Here is a 13852-nt window from a genome sequence, read left to right as displayed (position 1 = left end):
ACATTTCCATCACACAGCTGTTTTCAATAAATCTTGTTTTTGCTTCCTAGTACAATGCATTAGTTTATTCTCTTTAAATGTCATCCATCTTAAGATTTATTTATTTGTTCCCTGAAATGCCCCTTTTCTTCACGAACTGAGAAGCAGATGTCATTTCTTTTTTGTGTCTAGGCAACACAGGAGGCATTTTTGGAATAGATCCACTGTCCGGCATCATCTCCGTGGCCAGAGAGCTAGATCTCACGACTGTCGGCTTCTATACCCTCACTGTAAGAGCAACAGATGGAGGTACTCCAGCGTCAAGTAGCACCACCTCTGCGAGGATCGCAATCTCACTGTCCGATTTCTCCAGCCCAAAGTTTGCCCAGCGGGAGTACCAGGCTGAGATCAGCGAAAACGTGCCTGTCGGAACTTTCGTCATAATGATCTGTGCGATTAGCCGATCCACGCTAATTTATGACATTGCACGAGGGAATGATGAAAAGAGGTTTAAAGTAAATCGTTACACTGGTGTGATCACGACACAAAGAGATTTTGACTTTGAGATGACCTCTTCCTACATGCTGGCCGTTCAGGCTGTCAACATGGCTGGGGTTTCCTCCAGTGTCAATGTTAGCATTCTGGTGATGGATGAAAATGATAATCCTCCGGTTTTTCAGATGCTTACATATACGGGGACTATTAGTGAAGCAGCGCCCATTAATAGTGCGGTTATGGGTGAAGATGGCAAGCCATTGGTACTTAAAGCAACAGATGCTGATAAGAATCAAAACAGCCTTCTGGTTTTCCAGATTGTGGAGGACATGACTAGATTCATCTTTACCGTGGATTCAGGAACAGGTTCTGTCAGAACCATTGCTAATCTAGACTATGAAAAATGTAGTGTTTTTTATTTTTCTGTTAACGTCAGGGACAGCGGTAAACCTCAGCTAACAGCAGAGAAGCCAGCCAAAGTCTTAATCAAGATTGTGAACATCAATGACTCTCCCCCACAGTTCTCACAAGAAGCTTATGACACTATCGTGCTTCTTCCAACATACGTTGGGGTTGAGGCTTTGAGAGTAGAGGCCACCGATCCAGACATGACCACTGATCTGATATATTCCTTAGCTGATGGCAACCTGGAGCACTTTGCAATGGATCCATCTTCAGGCGTAATTACGGTCAAGAACAATAAATTGTCTAAAGATCTCTATCGTTTCAATATTAAAGTATCAGATGGGCGTTATTTTTGCACAGCGCTTGTGACAGTCTTGGTCAAGGAGGCTATGGACAGCGGTCTCCTTTTTAGTCCGTCTTTGTACTATTCTTCTGTATGGGAGAACAGTGTGAATATTACTACAGTTAGTATCATAAATGTTGTAGGAAACCGTCTAAATGAACCTGTAAAGTACACTCTTTTGAATGCAGGGACACGCTATACAATTCAGCCTACATCAGGGGTCATTCAAACCACAGGGGTCCCTTTTGATCGAGAGCAACAGGAATTGTATGAGCTGGTGGTGGAGGCACGCAGAGAATACGATCAGCTACTAGTTGCCAGAGTAACCGTGACTGTAGAGATTGAGGACGTAAATGACAACGCCCCTGATTTTGTGGGCCTGCCATATTATGCCGCCGTGCAGGTTGATGCCGAGCCCTGGTCGTCCGTTTTCAGAGTTTCCGCAACAGATTTGGACAAAGGGATAAATGGAGCCCTGTATTATGAGCTTCGGGAGGAACACCCGCACTTTGAGGTGAACAGTCTCACTGGCGAGCTCACGCTTAAAAGAGCATTCGATGCAGATTTGTCCAATGTTGAATACCCGTTGGTCGTCTTTGCACGTGATGGAGGTTATTCCTCCCTCTTCACTGCCGTTGAGCTTCCTGTTAGAGTTGTGAACAAGGCCATGCCTGTGTTTGATAAGATGTTTTATGGGATATCAGTAAAAGAGGATATTGCAGTGTCCACTCCCATTTTAAATATCAACGCCACCAGCCCACAGGGTCAAAATATCATATACACAATTGTGGACGGAGAGGCCTCCGTTCAGTTTGACATTGGTTTTGACAGTGGTGTGATTAGTGTTATTTATCCTTTAGACTATGAGACCACACAGTACTACAGGTTAACTGTCAGATCCATAGACACTCTCACAGGAGCCAGATCCGAAGTAGATGTTGACATCATCGTGGTGGACGTAAATGACAATGCCCCTCTATTTCGAAACGCCTCATACACAGCCATTTTGGCAGAAAACTCAATGATCGGGACCACCGTCACACAGCTCTTGGCGATGGATTGAGACTCTGAAAATAACAATGTGATTACGTATCAGATCCTCTCGGATGCTTTTAACAGCACAGGCTACTTCCAAATTGACAGCATTAGTGGACTTGTGTCAACAGCTCGTGTTTTAGACTATGAACTTTCTCAGCGCCACAGCTTTAAAGTTAGAGCAACAGATAACGGTTTACCACCCCAGAGCGCTGAGGTCACGGTTACCGTCTTGTTGAATGATGTCAATGACAATCCGCCGTCCTTAAGTCAACCTCTGTACGAAGCTTTTGTGAGTGAACTAGCCCCAAAAGGGCACATCGTGACATGTGTCCAAGCTTCCGATGCAGATAGTTCTGATGCTGAGAGGTTGAGGTACAGCATACTCTCCGGGGATGAGAAAATGAACTTCATCATGGACTCCCAGACAGGCATCATCTCCTTGTCAAGCCAGCGCAGACAGGGCATGCGACCAGCATACACCCTTAACGTGTCTGTATCTGATGGGGTGTTTACCAGCACCGCACAAGTGAACGTTCGAGTCTTGGGAACCAACCTTTACAGCCCTGTCTTTAGCCAACGGTTTTACTTGGCCGAGGTCTGTGAGAATAGCCCTGCAGGGACCAAAGTCATACAGGTTCGTGCCACAGATGAGGACTCTGGGATTTTTGGTCAGATCGTGTACTCGTTTATTAACGACCTTGGAAAGACTCAGTTTAACATTGGGGCTGATGGCCTGATCACTACGGCTCAGAAACTAGACAGGGAGAATCCCATAAACAAAGACATTGTGCTAACAGTAATGGCTCTTGATGGAGGAGGAAGAGCTTCCTTCTGCACCGTTCGAGTAATTTTGACTGATGAAAATGATAATGCACCATGTTTTAGGGCTGTGGAGTACAGAGTTAGCATCAAGGCTAACTTGCCTATGGGATCGTTGGTGACTCAAATCCAAGCTCAGGACCCAGACGCCGGTGACAACGGTAGAGTCTGCTACTCTTTGTACAGTGAGGCAAGACTACCTTTAGTGGATGTGTTGGAGATTGAACCCGACAGCGGCTGGATGGTCACGAAAGGAAGCATGGCTCATCTCCGAGGAACGGTGCTCTCTTTTTTTGTCAAGGCTACTGATGGAGGATCCCCGGCCAAACATTCCCTTGTGTCTGCTTTTATCCATGTGCTACCACCTGATGCTAATGTGCCCATTTTCACCCAGCCCCAGTACTCTTACACAGTCCCAGAAGACACACCTGTTGGGACAGCCTTGGGTTCGGTGTACCTAAGTCCGGGTCAGACTGGGTTTTTCTCTGTGGTCAGTGGAGAAACCGGTGAGAGTAACCAGGGTGGAACATTTTTGGTGGAGAGGGAAACTGGGATTCTACGACTTGTCAACCCCCTGGACTATGAAATCATTAACATCTACCGCTTCAAAGTTTCAGCCACCATGAGGCAGGCGCTGGTTGAGTCCATGTCTGTAGTAGACGTTGAAGTAAAAATTCTTGATGTAAATGACAACAAACCAGCATTTGAAACCAGTTCTTATGTCGCCATGGTAATGGAGGGCATGCCAAGGGGGACTCGAGTTATCCAGGTGCGGGCGCTTGATCCCGATTGGGGCGCCAATGGACAGGTTATGTACAGCCTCGGCCCAACCCTAAACCAAGAGTTGGAAAAAACTAGCGGATCTAAATCTGCCACTGGTGCCATGTTTGTTATTGACAGCAAGACGGGTTGGATCACCACTCTTGGTGATCTGGACCATGAAATGTGTCCATCTTACACATTCAGCGTTGTGGCCTCGGATCTAGGCGAGGGCATATCGCTTGCCTCCACAGCTGTGGTAACCGTTGCAATAGCGGACGTCAACGACAACCCCCCCACCTTCGAGAGGGAATACTACAGGGGTGCCGTGAGAGAGAGCGATCCACTGGGAGAGGTGGTGTCGGTGTTAAGCACCCGTGATGGGGACAGTTCCGATCAGAATCGGCTTGTCAGCTTCCATATAACAGGTATGTATTAAAGTGGGCCACTGAAGGATGATTTATGGCTTGTGGAGGCGCTCCGGGAAAGATAATCACATTGAAAGGGTTTAATTTAATGAACTAAGCGTGCAAAAGCTATACGAGTAAGGAGCCATCTGCTTTATGTGTAACATTACTTTGTTAAAAGGCCATCTGGGGATGCGAGCAGATTGAGCTCATTGTTAGAATTAAACTCTGTTTCATGTGCCAGTAACTTGGCATACTTTTCTGTCCCTGAGTGTGGGCTAGTTCAATAAGCACACTTGGTCTCTGCGATATTTTAAAGCGTGTTACCATTCATCTTAATTTATGTTCAATTTGAACCGGTTTGTAAAATATTAGACGTTTGTTTGACTCAAAGCACAGCACAACAAAATGTTAAATTGCTATTACTTAGCACAGCAGTGCATTCTGAGAGCTTTTTGGTCTCTTTGCAAGGCATCACAGCAGGATACGAAAATAGTTCTCTCATTTATCTGAGTTTTGTGGCAATCATTTTAACTCAGGAGGAAACCCCAAGGGAGTGTTTGGTCTGGCTCTCGTTCAGGGGGAGTGGAAGGTCTTCGTCAAGCGGCCCTTGGACAGAGAGGAGCAGGATCGATATCTGCTCAATATCACAGCCAATGACGGCCTGTTTGTAACCCGCATAGGCGTTGAGGTCACTGTCATGGATGCCAATGACAACAGCCCCATCTGCAATCAGGTCTGTGCGATTGATTTCAGGCTGGCATTTGTCATCTCGTAAAGACTAAATTAACAGCTACAATGTTTCACGCTTTGAATACTGATAGGAACGTATCCGTCTTGTCAGCCAAAAACTTTGTATTACAAGTTCAGTATTGTACTTCTTTGTGACATAATTGCAGTGAATGTGTGTCATGTTTGTGTTGCAGGCTCGGTATGAAGCTTCATTTCCGGAGGATGTGGCTGTTAATACAGCGATTTTGATGGTGGGAGCGAGAGATCTGGATACGGGTGTCAATGCAGAAATTCAGTACTCTCTGTTTGGCATTGGCGTTGAAGACTTTTACATGGATGCAAATACAGGTATTTCTACATAAACGTTCAATGTCTTTGGCATTTTAAACAGGCTTGACCCTTTTTAAATACATTCTGCCTGCTTTGATTTATTTACAGGTATTCAAATACAATTTGCATGTTATCCCAGAATGATTAACAAGTGTATCTTTTGATAAATGACTTGGTGATTTGATAACATTTTCATGAACGTCTTAAAGGGATAGGGAAATTTTAAATTCTGTCATCATTTATTCAACCTCATGTTAAAATCTGTTTTTTTTCTTCAGTGTAACTGAACTGAACTGAACTGAACTGAAGTTTGTCCTTAATGCTTTCAAATCTCTGGCCCAAGGTCTTGCTATCCAACATGTGAGGTTTTTTGCACTTCTTTATGTCTCTGTTTGTGAAAGGTGAACTGAAGACTGCCTCTCTACTGGACCGTGAAAGAATTGCATGTTATAAGTTGATAGCCCAGGCTACGGATGGAGGAGGGCTGTTCTGTCGCTCTGAAATCTCTCTGACCGTTCTGGATGTTAATGATAATGCACCATCATTTGCGTTCACACGCTTCATGGCGAGTGTATATGAGAGTGCTGCACCCAAGGCCTTGCTCACCCGCCTTCAGGCTAATGATCCAGATGAAGGTATTTCAAAAAATAGTGCATAAACTTTTCCAGTCTGAAGATCAAAGAAGTTCTTGTTTTTAGATTTTTGGACCATGAAATGTCTTTTTCACGGTTGTCATTGTACGATGGAAGACTTTTATGTTTTAAATTCTGCAAAGGGCCTTAAAAATGTGTGGACACTCAATCCTTTCATAAGAATGTCTGAATGTGATTTCATTAGATGACAAATATGAATTTATTTTTAAGAACAATGACACGCACGTCAAGAAAATCATTTTGAATAAATACATTTGTAGATTTTTATATCATGCTCTGCCAGATAAAGAGATTTCCTCCCAAAAATAGAAATATAAAACAAATTCACCCTCATGTTACTCAAAACCTGTATATGACTGTGAAACACAAAAGAAGATATTTTGTAAAATGTCTCAGTGCTTTTGTCCATACAATGGAAGTCAATGGGGCCAGTGTTGTTTGGATACCAACATTCTTCAAAATATCTGCTTTTTTGAAAGTCAAGAAAGTCATACAGGTTTGGAATAACATGAGGGTGAGTAACTGATTAAAGATTTTTATTTTTGGGTGAACTTTCTGAAGAGTGAAGTTTAAAAAGAAATACAGTATTTTAAGTGAGGCTTAAGTGTTCAGATACTTTTTGAGGCTACTGTAATTCCTGAAGATTTATAAAGCACTTGTTGTCCTCTCTTAACAGGTCTTAACAGGAAGATTGTGTACTCGCTTGTAGACTCTGCCGGTGGCATGTTCTCCATTGACCCGTGCTCTGGTGTAGTGATCCTGGAAAGGTCTCTGGACAGAGAGGTGCAAGACTCGTATCAGATTAGAATCAAGGCGACTGACCTAGCAGGAGCCACTGGCTCGCTCTCTACCCAGGTGGACCTCACCATCATGGTTCTGGATGTGAACGACAACCCACCGGTGTTTCAGAAACAAGATTACGCAGTCACGGTGCCTGAAGATGTAGCTGTAGGAACAGAAGTTCTGCGTGTCTTTGCCACAAGTGAAGACATTGGAGTGAATGCAGAAATCTACTATAGATTCTTGTCTGGAAATGAGCTGGGGAAGTTTTCTATTAATGACTCTACAGGTATGGTCGTGGGACTTGTTTTCTGTTTATTAAATAATTATTTTGGAGTTGGGTTCTGGTGTGATAGTTTTGCGCACTCCATATTGGATTTGAAATGAAATATTTTACAGAACCGAAAACTCCTTCAAGAGATTACTTGGAAATAAAAAAGACAAAGGCTTAATTAAGTCAGGTCATTCGTTATTTCCTTACATCATGAGTCATTGACGAAAGTTAGAAGTCTATTGAACGTTGACAGGACGTTATAATTTGACAAATTGTGCGAGTTGAAGCCTCATAATGTAAGTGCAGCGATCAGGAAAATGTAGTTATGAATGCTCCATAACACTAATGACGGTGCTCACACACAGAACACATGAGTGAGATTATTGAACGTCAGAGAGACCTTTGTCTTAAAAAGATGTGCCCAGTCAATGGAAAGACTATTAAGCATCTGAACATTTATTTTTATTTCAACATTTCATTTTTGTTTCATCCCTTCCCTCGCATTCCATCTTGACAAAAGATTAAGTGCTTTAGTTTAATCCTCAACTTGAAATAATTAAGGGGGTTAGTTCACCCACACGTGAAATTTTCGTCTTTTTTTGTGCAAGGATTTTTTTTATACAAATTGAGATACTTGACATTATATTCATGCTGCTTTTTATTACAGTGGATGTGAATGATAACTTGGAGCTGTCAAGGTTAAAATGACAAAAACATAATTCAAGTATATGACTCGAGCAATACATTATGTCTAGTGTTGTAAAAGCATGTAATAGATTTGTGTGACGACAGCTTTAGTGGAGATTCTAAATAAATCACAAATTAAATATCTATATTTCTCTATGAAATGCTGTTGGCTTCAGAATACTTGAAATATAGAATGACCTGAAGGGATAGTTCACCCAAAATCGAAAATTCTGTCATCATTTACTCACCCTCTTGTCATTTCAAACCTTTATGACTTTTTTTCTTTGGCAGAACAAGATATTTTGAAGAAAGTTGGTAACTGAACAGCACTGGCCCCCATTCAGTTCTATTGTGTGGACACAAAATCAATGCAAGTGAATGGGGGCCAGTTGACAACATTTTTAAAAAGATATTCTTGTGTTTTCTGCGGAAGAAAGTAAGTCATACGGGTTTGAAATGACAAGAGGGTGAGTAATTGATTACAGAATGTAAATTTTTGGGTGAACTTTCACTTTAAAGGACAGTTTTCACAAAAACGAAAATTCATTCATTTACTCACCCTCATCTCCCTCCAAACTTGTATGACGTTCTTTCTTCTACAGAACACAAAAGAAGATATTTTGAAGAATGTTGGTTACCGAACAACACTGGCCCCCATTGAGTTTCATTGTATGAACACAAAACGAGCGACATTTCCTGAAATATCTTCTTTTGTGTTCTGCAGAAGAAAGAGTCATATACAAATTTTAAATGACATGAGGGAGAATAAATGATGTCAGAATTTTTATTTTTCTATGAACTGTCCCTTTTAGATATTTTGTGGTGCTTTCTGGACACTGTGCTTAACATCGTTATTGTGTTCTGTGGAAAAAAGACAATCACTCAGGTTTACAATTTCATTAGAGTGAGTCAACGTTCTATTATTTTTCATTGAAATAATCCTTTAAGCCTTTCGACGTCTTGTGCGAGAGACACCATTCTTAATTACTACTACCGCAGTACTTCCCTTTGCTTATACGTGATCGAAATATTACAAGGAGCCTTTGTATATCTAATCATGTATGGCGGAGTCTAATTATTAGAAATTAATTGGCTTTGCATCTCATATAATTCCAGGCGTCATCTCTGTGGCAGAGGATCTCGACTATGAGCTCTGCAAGGATTTCTACCTTAACGTCGAGGCTTTCGACGGCGGCACGCCTCCCCTGAGAGCCACCGCCGCCGTAGTGACTGTTGAACTCCTGGATGTAAACGACAACTCGCCATCGTTCAGCGAGAATATCTACAACGTCCTGATCAGCGAAGACACCTCTGTGGGGGACACCGTCACGAGGGTGATGTTCTCTCTCATTAGCGGGGCAGCTTCATTGGCTTTGAATTAGCTTCAATTTCACAGCTTGCTATAATTAAGTTTACTGTTCACATAAATCCTCTTAATGAACTTACAACTGTTTTTCCTTTTTTGAGCTGTAATGTAATTGCTTGCAATTTGCTTTGTAATCCATATAAATTCGGTCAATTTTGCTCTCGAATTACATTCCCCGATCGGCGTATTCAACTTGTTATGTGTGTTTATTCCCAGCTGTTCGCGGAAGACCTGGACAGTCCTGCGAATGGCCGGATCACTTATTCCATCCTAAAGGGTGACCGCGAAAACCAGTTTTGGATTGACCCCATCAACGGCCTCCTGAAGGTTAACAAGGCTATGGACAGAGAGATGGTTAGTCCCCGAAATGAGCCCGATTCCTTCGGCTAATGAATCTTGACACTACTGCTCTCGCCTCCCACAGACGCTCTCCCGGGACATTGCCTGATTCTGCTCAATTATTTTCAAATCGGCCGTAAAAGCCTCAATTAGGGAACGTGTAGCGACTCTGTCTGTGGGTTCTTGGTGCTTGCGAGCGAGCAGATGGTCGAGGGGTTGCTTTACGCAGTGGATCACAGAATCTCATTCTTTTTTTAGAGATGTTTATCAAGTGTAGAGTCACACTGAACTATTTTACTTGACATTTATCCATCCGTCTCGCTTGTTTAAGGTCACGCGCTACTCATTGTCTGTGCAAGCGTTTGACAGCGGCTCACCTGCCAAGTCGACCACTGTGAATGTCAATATCGAGATTGCCGACGTGAATGACAATCCGCCCATCTTCTCTCCTGCTAATGCCTCTGCTGTCATTCAGGTATGTGACTTCATTATTTTCTTCAATTGGGCTGTCACATTAATGTGTGCTACATGTGATTTATAAAGTCAAACCTATAACCTTGCCTATTAAAGGCAACATGGCTTTTTCCGTAACAGGTGTGAATGATACCTCAAATCATGCAGCTTGTTGAAAGGATGTGTGGGGTATTCATTTTAAAGGGGCCATTCTTTTGCTGTTTTTGAAGCTTTGATGTTGTTTTTTGGGTGGTTTACAGTGAATGTTCGCGTTTCAAAAAACGCATTATATTTCAAGTCTATTGTTCACCGCTGTCCCTCTTCTCACAAAATGATGGATTTCTTCCGATATATATAATTCCCTCCTTCCGAAACGCACTGATTGGTAAAGCTGACCAGGTTTGTCGTGATTGGTTCCCCGCGTCAGAGCGTGTGTCTGAAGATGTCACACCATATCAGCGAGCTTCCGCTAATTTAAGGGTGTTGTGATTGGTCCGTCCCCCTCTTAGTGCATGTGTATTTATAAGCTTTGTCTTTTAGCAATAAACAGTTACAATGGCGTCAACTTCACTTCATCAGTTAAATACTTGCGGATCGATCGAAGTGTAAGGGAGGTCTACTAGTGCATGTGACAACGTCAATCTTTGTTCGAGCTCTCGATTGTTTTCCTACCATGGCGAGGGAAATGACACCGGACAGATTGGGTCAGACCGGTTATATTAATTAACACTAATAACAGAAGTGTTAGTTTTGCCTTTTTATATTGGACCCAAGTTGGATAATAAAACAAGCAGATCGACTAGGAGACATTTGCAAGCAGGACTTCAAAGGACGTTTCATAGAAGTGTTTTAGAAGTGTGCGCACACACACACACACACAATATCAGTGTGTTTCACAGCCAATGTTAAAGTCATGGAAGCTGTTATTTGACCGTTGGTTATCTTAGAATATGTGTAGCTGAATTCTTATTACCAGCTGTAGGACTGTGATGAAAGTGAAAGCAATTAAGCGCGCAGCTCAGTCAAATGTTTACAATCTTTGGTAACCACACACTACTCCAGCAGCGGCTCTTCCACTTCTCTAAGGAAGACCTCGCCCCTTTTTGGGCGTATTCCTTTGTGCAGAGGTTTTTCAAAAACTCGGAATAGTGACATCATTTACCCGAGAAGTAAAGTGCTGTAGTCCGATTCCAGCCATTCTCTGTAGTCCTTGAAAATCAAATTATGTTAAAGACAATATCTCGCTTGGCATTGAACTTTGAGCTTTATCATTTTGCAGATATTGTTTATGATCTAACAGCATCATTACACACTAACTAAAGTTTGAAAATTGGCATCACGGTGAATGGCACTTTGCTTTTGTGATTTTCACCGGGTGGATGATAAATGTTGAATAGGCTTATAGGATGTAGACTTACATTATACATTTCAAAGGACGTAAATATCTTAAAGACTTGAGGGTGGGATTTTTTGGTTAGGGCCAGCTGGCATCTCCACATTGCAACGTAAAACACCTTAGCAACCGCAAACTCACCCACAATATGTTAGCATAACACCGTCAGGTGCATACTAGAACTAAGACACATTTTCTTATGTAAATGTTATTAAAATACAATACTATTTCTGTTTTTCATTGAAGTTGAACAAGGAGGCGGAAAGCCCCATCCTCACACTTTCAGTCTCAGATAAGGATTCTTCTAGAAACGGTGCGCCGTTTGAGTTCCGCATTGTGTCTGGAAATGAGGACAATGCCTTCAGTTTGGACCAGAATGGAGAATTAAGATCCATCGGAGTCTTTGGTCCAGACGCAACACGGGAGTATACGCTTGAGATACAGGTAAATACATCTCCTTAAGAACAGTTTTCAAACAATGAACAGTTTACTTTTAAGAACTCTCATTTTATAGACATTTTATTTAATTTAGGAATTGTTTTGATCTGTATGTTGTTCTTGCTGTTCTCAAAAAGGCACGTGACTCCGGCACACCTCGCCTGTCATCCACGTCCTTCATCTTTGTACGTGTGATTGGAGACAGCCTCTTCAAACCTGTGGTCTTCCCTTTGGAAATCAACATTGTAATGGCAGCAGATGTGTTTCCTGGTGGGATTATCGGGAAGATCTGTGCCACGGACAGAGACGAGAATGATGTTCTGTCTTTTAGTCAGAGGCCGCAAACAAAGAGTCTTTTCAAGATTAACAGGCAGGATGGGAAGATCGTTGCTTTGAATGGCCTGGAACCTGGAAGGTAATACATGTATATTCTTAATCATTCTTAAGTACATTCTTAATGTGCTGCTAACAAGAATAGATTGCATGCCTACTTCGTAAATTTTTGTTATTGCAATATGTTAGTTGAATAGACGATTTAAGAATGAAGATAGTTATTGTATGAAGTGTTATTACGATTAGGGTTATTATTAATTCTCTGATAAATAATTGTGATTATTGTAATTACCTTTGATTTCATGCAAATGTATTTCCTGTGTGCTTCTTTCATTTGATGTCACATATTGTGATTGCTTGATTTAATCGATTGTAAATTGTCATTTGCAGTGTAAAATTAATCCATTTAACACATTTAATTGTTAATTTATTCAATGAATATGTCTTTCAAAAATGTAAAAATACTGTGAATAACAAATATAACATGTAAATATAACTCAAACTAAAATATATGACAATGTTGTTTTCTGTTTCTAGATGCAGCAAAGATTAGTTCCATCAAACTGATCAGCACAAAAATACAAAGATGACACATTGATGAAGTGTGATTTGAACTAGGGATCCACTAAATATTCGGCAAACAAATACATTTTTTGGTAAAAAATAGCTAAAAAAAGCACTTTCTGTGTTTACCCGAATAAGTGAAATGACCAAAACATTTTACCAAACAATGACATTTTTGACGATGTGATCAAAAAGCAACCGATGTAGAGTGAATGGCGCTCTCTATTTATTATATAAGGTGTAATAATGCTTGACACCACCAGTATGTGATATTAAGGTTATATAGCATCGTTCTGAAACAGTTTTGTTGCGCTTTTGTGGCCCAAACTTCACTTCCGGTACACATCCGCAAATAATAAAGTCCCGGGGCCCGTTTCAGAAAGGAGGTTTAGTGAAAACTGAGTATATCAACCCTGAAATGAGGGAAACTCTGGGTTTTCCGTTTCAGAATGTGAGGTATGTCAAACCCGAGAAAGCGGGGTAACTCAAGCCTGTTTCTAAAAGAGAGGTCACTTATACTCAGAGTCAGTAACCATAGTAACTTACTCTGTGAACCTAACCTGGTCGGGAGCAGGTTTTCTTTGGTAAACCCAGAGTTTCTTTCCATCTCCTCCCCCTTTTTAAGGTGCAAGTGGTGTAACTCATTCATTCATTCATTCAGTCATTCATGGCACACACTTTGATCACACAGACACCATCTCACTGACTAATATGTCATATGTGCTTTTATAGAGGATCCTGTATGTGAAGAGGCTGCATTATTTCATAGGGATGTTCTTTAATTTCAAGAGAGGAATTTATGACCCGAGTGGAATTTTGTCATTTCCCTGTGCATTTTTATTAAAACTGTACCATTTTTCTTTACAGTGAATTAGATATATCAAATTATATCTCATCCATCCTTACATCAGTAACATCAGCCATTGTGGCCGTGTATTACATTAGAGCACAAATGGTAGTTTTCTATGGAGGATAAGAAATGACTTAATAAAGTGTGTAAATAAAGTGCATGAATAAAGAAATTAATAAATACAGGCAAATGCAGAAATGAAGTGATAAAGGTAATAAACAAATAATTTTGACATGCTGCCATTCCTACCCAAAACTGGTCCGAGCAGGGTTCAAACCGATGTCTGCTTTTGACACGAGAGTCTGACACACTAACAAGTGTCCTATTCACCATGACATATTAGACACCTCACTAGAGTACTCATAAGGAGTTAGAACATAAGATTTTTAAAATGATTTTTATATTTTATTGTTTC

General features: G+C 41.2%; 1 protein-coding gene across 1 annotated transcript in view; it reads left to right on the top strand.

Moving 5' to 3' along the window:
- LOC130546215 (protocadherin Fat 3) overlaps positions 1–13852 on the top strand; it is a 55961-nt gene that overhangs the window by 26235 nt on the left and 15874 nt on the right. The window contains 10 exon segments of the mRNA XM_057321354.1: positions 172–4266; positions 4785–4981; positions 5172–5325; positions 5709–5942; positions 6637–7029; positions 8818–9035; positions 9284–9421; positions 9738–9881; positions 11499–11696; positions 11828–12105. Coding sequence (XP_057177337.1) covers positions 172–4266; positions 4785–4981; positions 5172–5325; positions 5709–5942; positions 6637–7029; positions 8818–9035; positions 9284–9421; positions 9738–9881; positions 11499–11696; positions 11828–12105 — 6049 coding nt within the window.

This window comes from Triplophysa rosa, linkage group LG22, assembly GCF_024868665.1.
Source record: "Triplophysa rosa linkage group LG22, Trosa_1v2, whole genome shotgun sequence".
NCBI lineage: Eukaryota > Metazoa > Chordata > Actinopteri > Cypriniformes > Nemacheilidae > Triplophysa > Triplophysa rosa.
The sequence above is the reverse complement of the archived record's forward strand: the minus strand, read 5'-3'. Positions and strand labels throughout refer to the sequence as shown.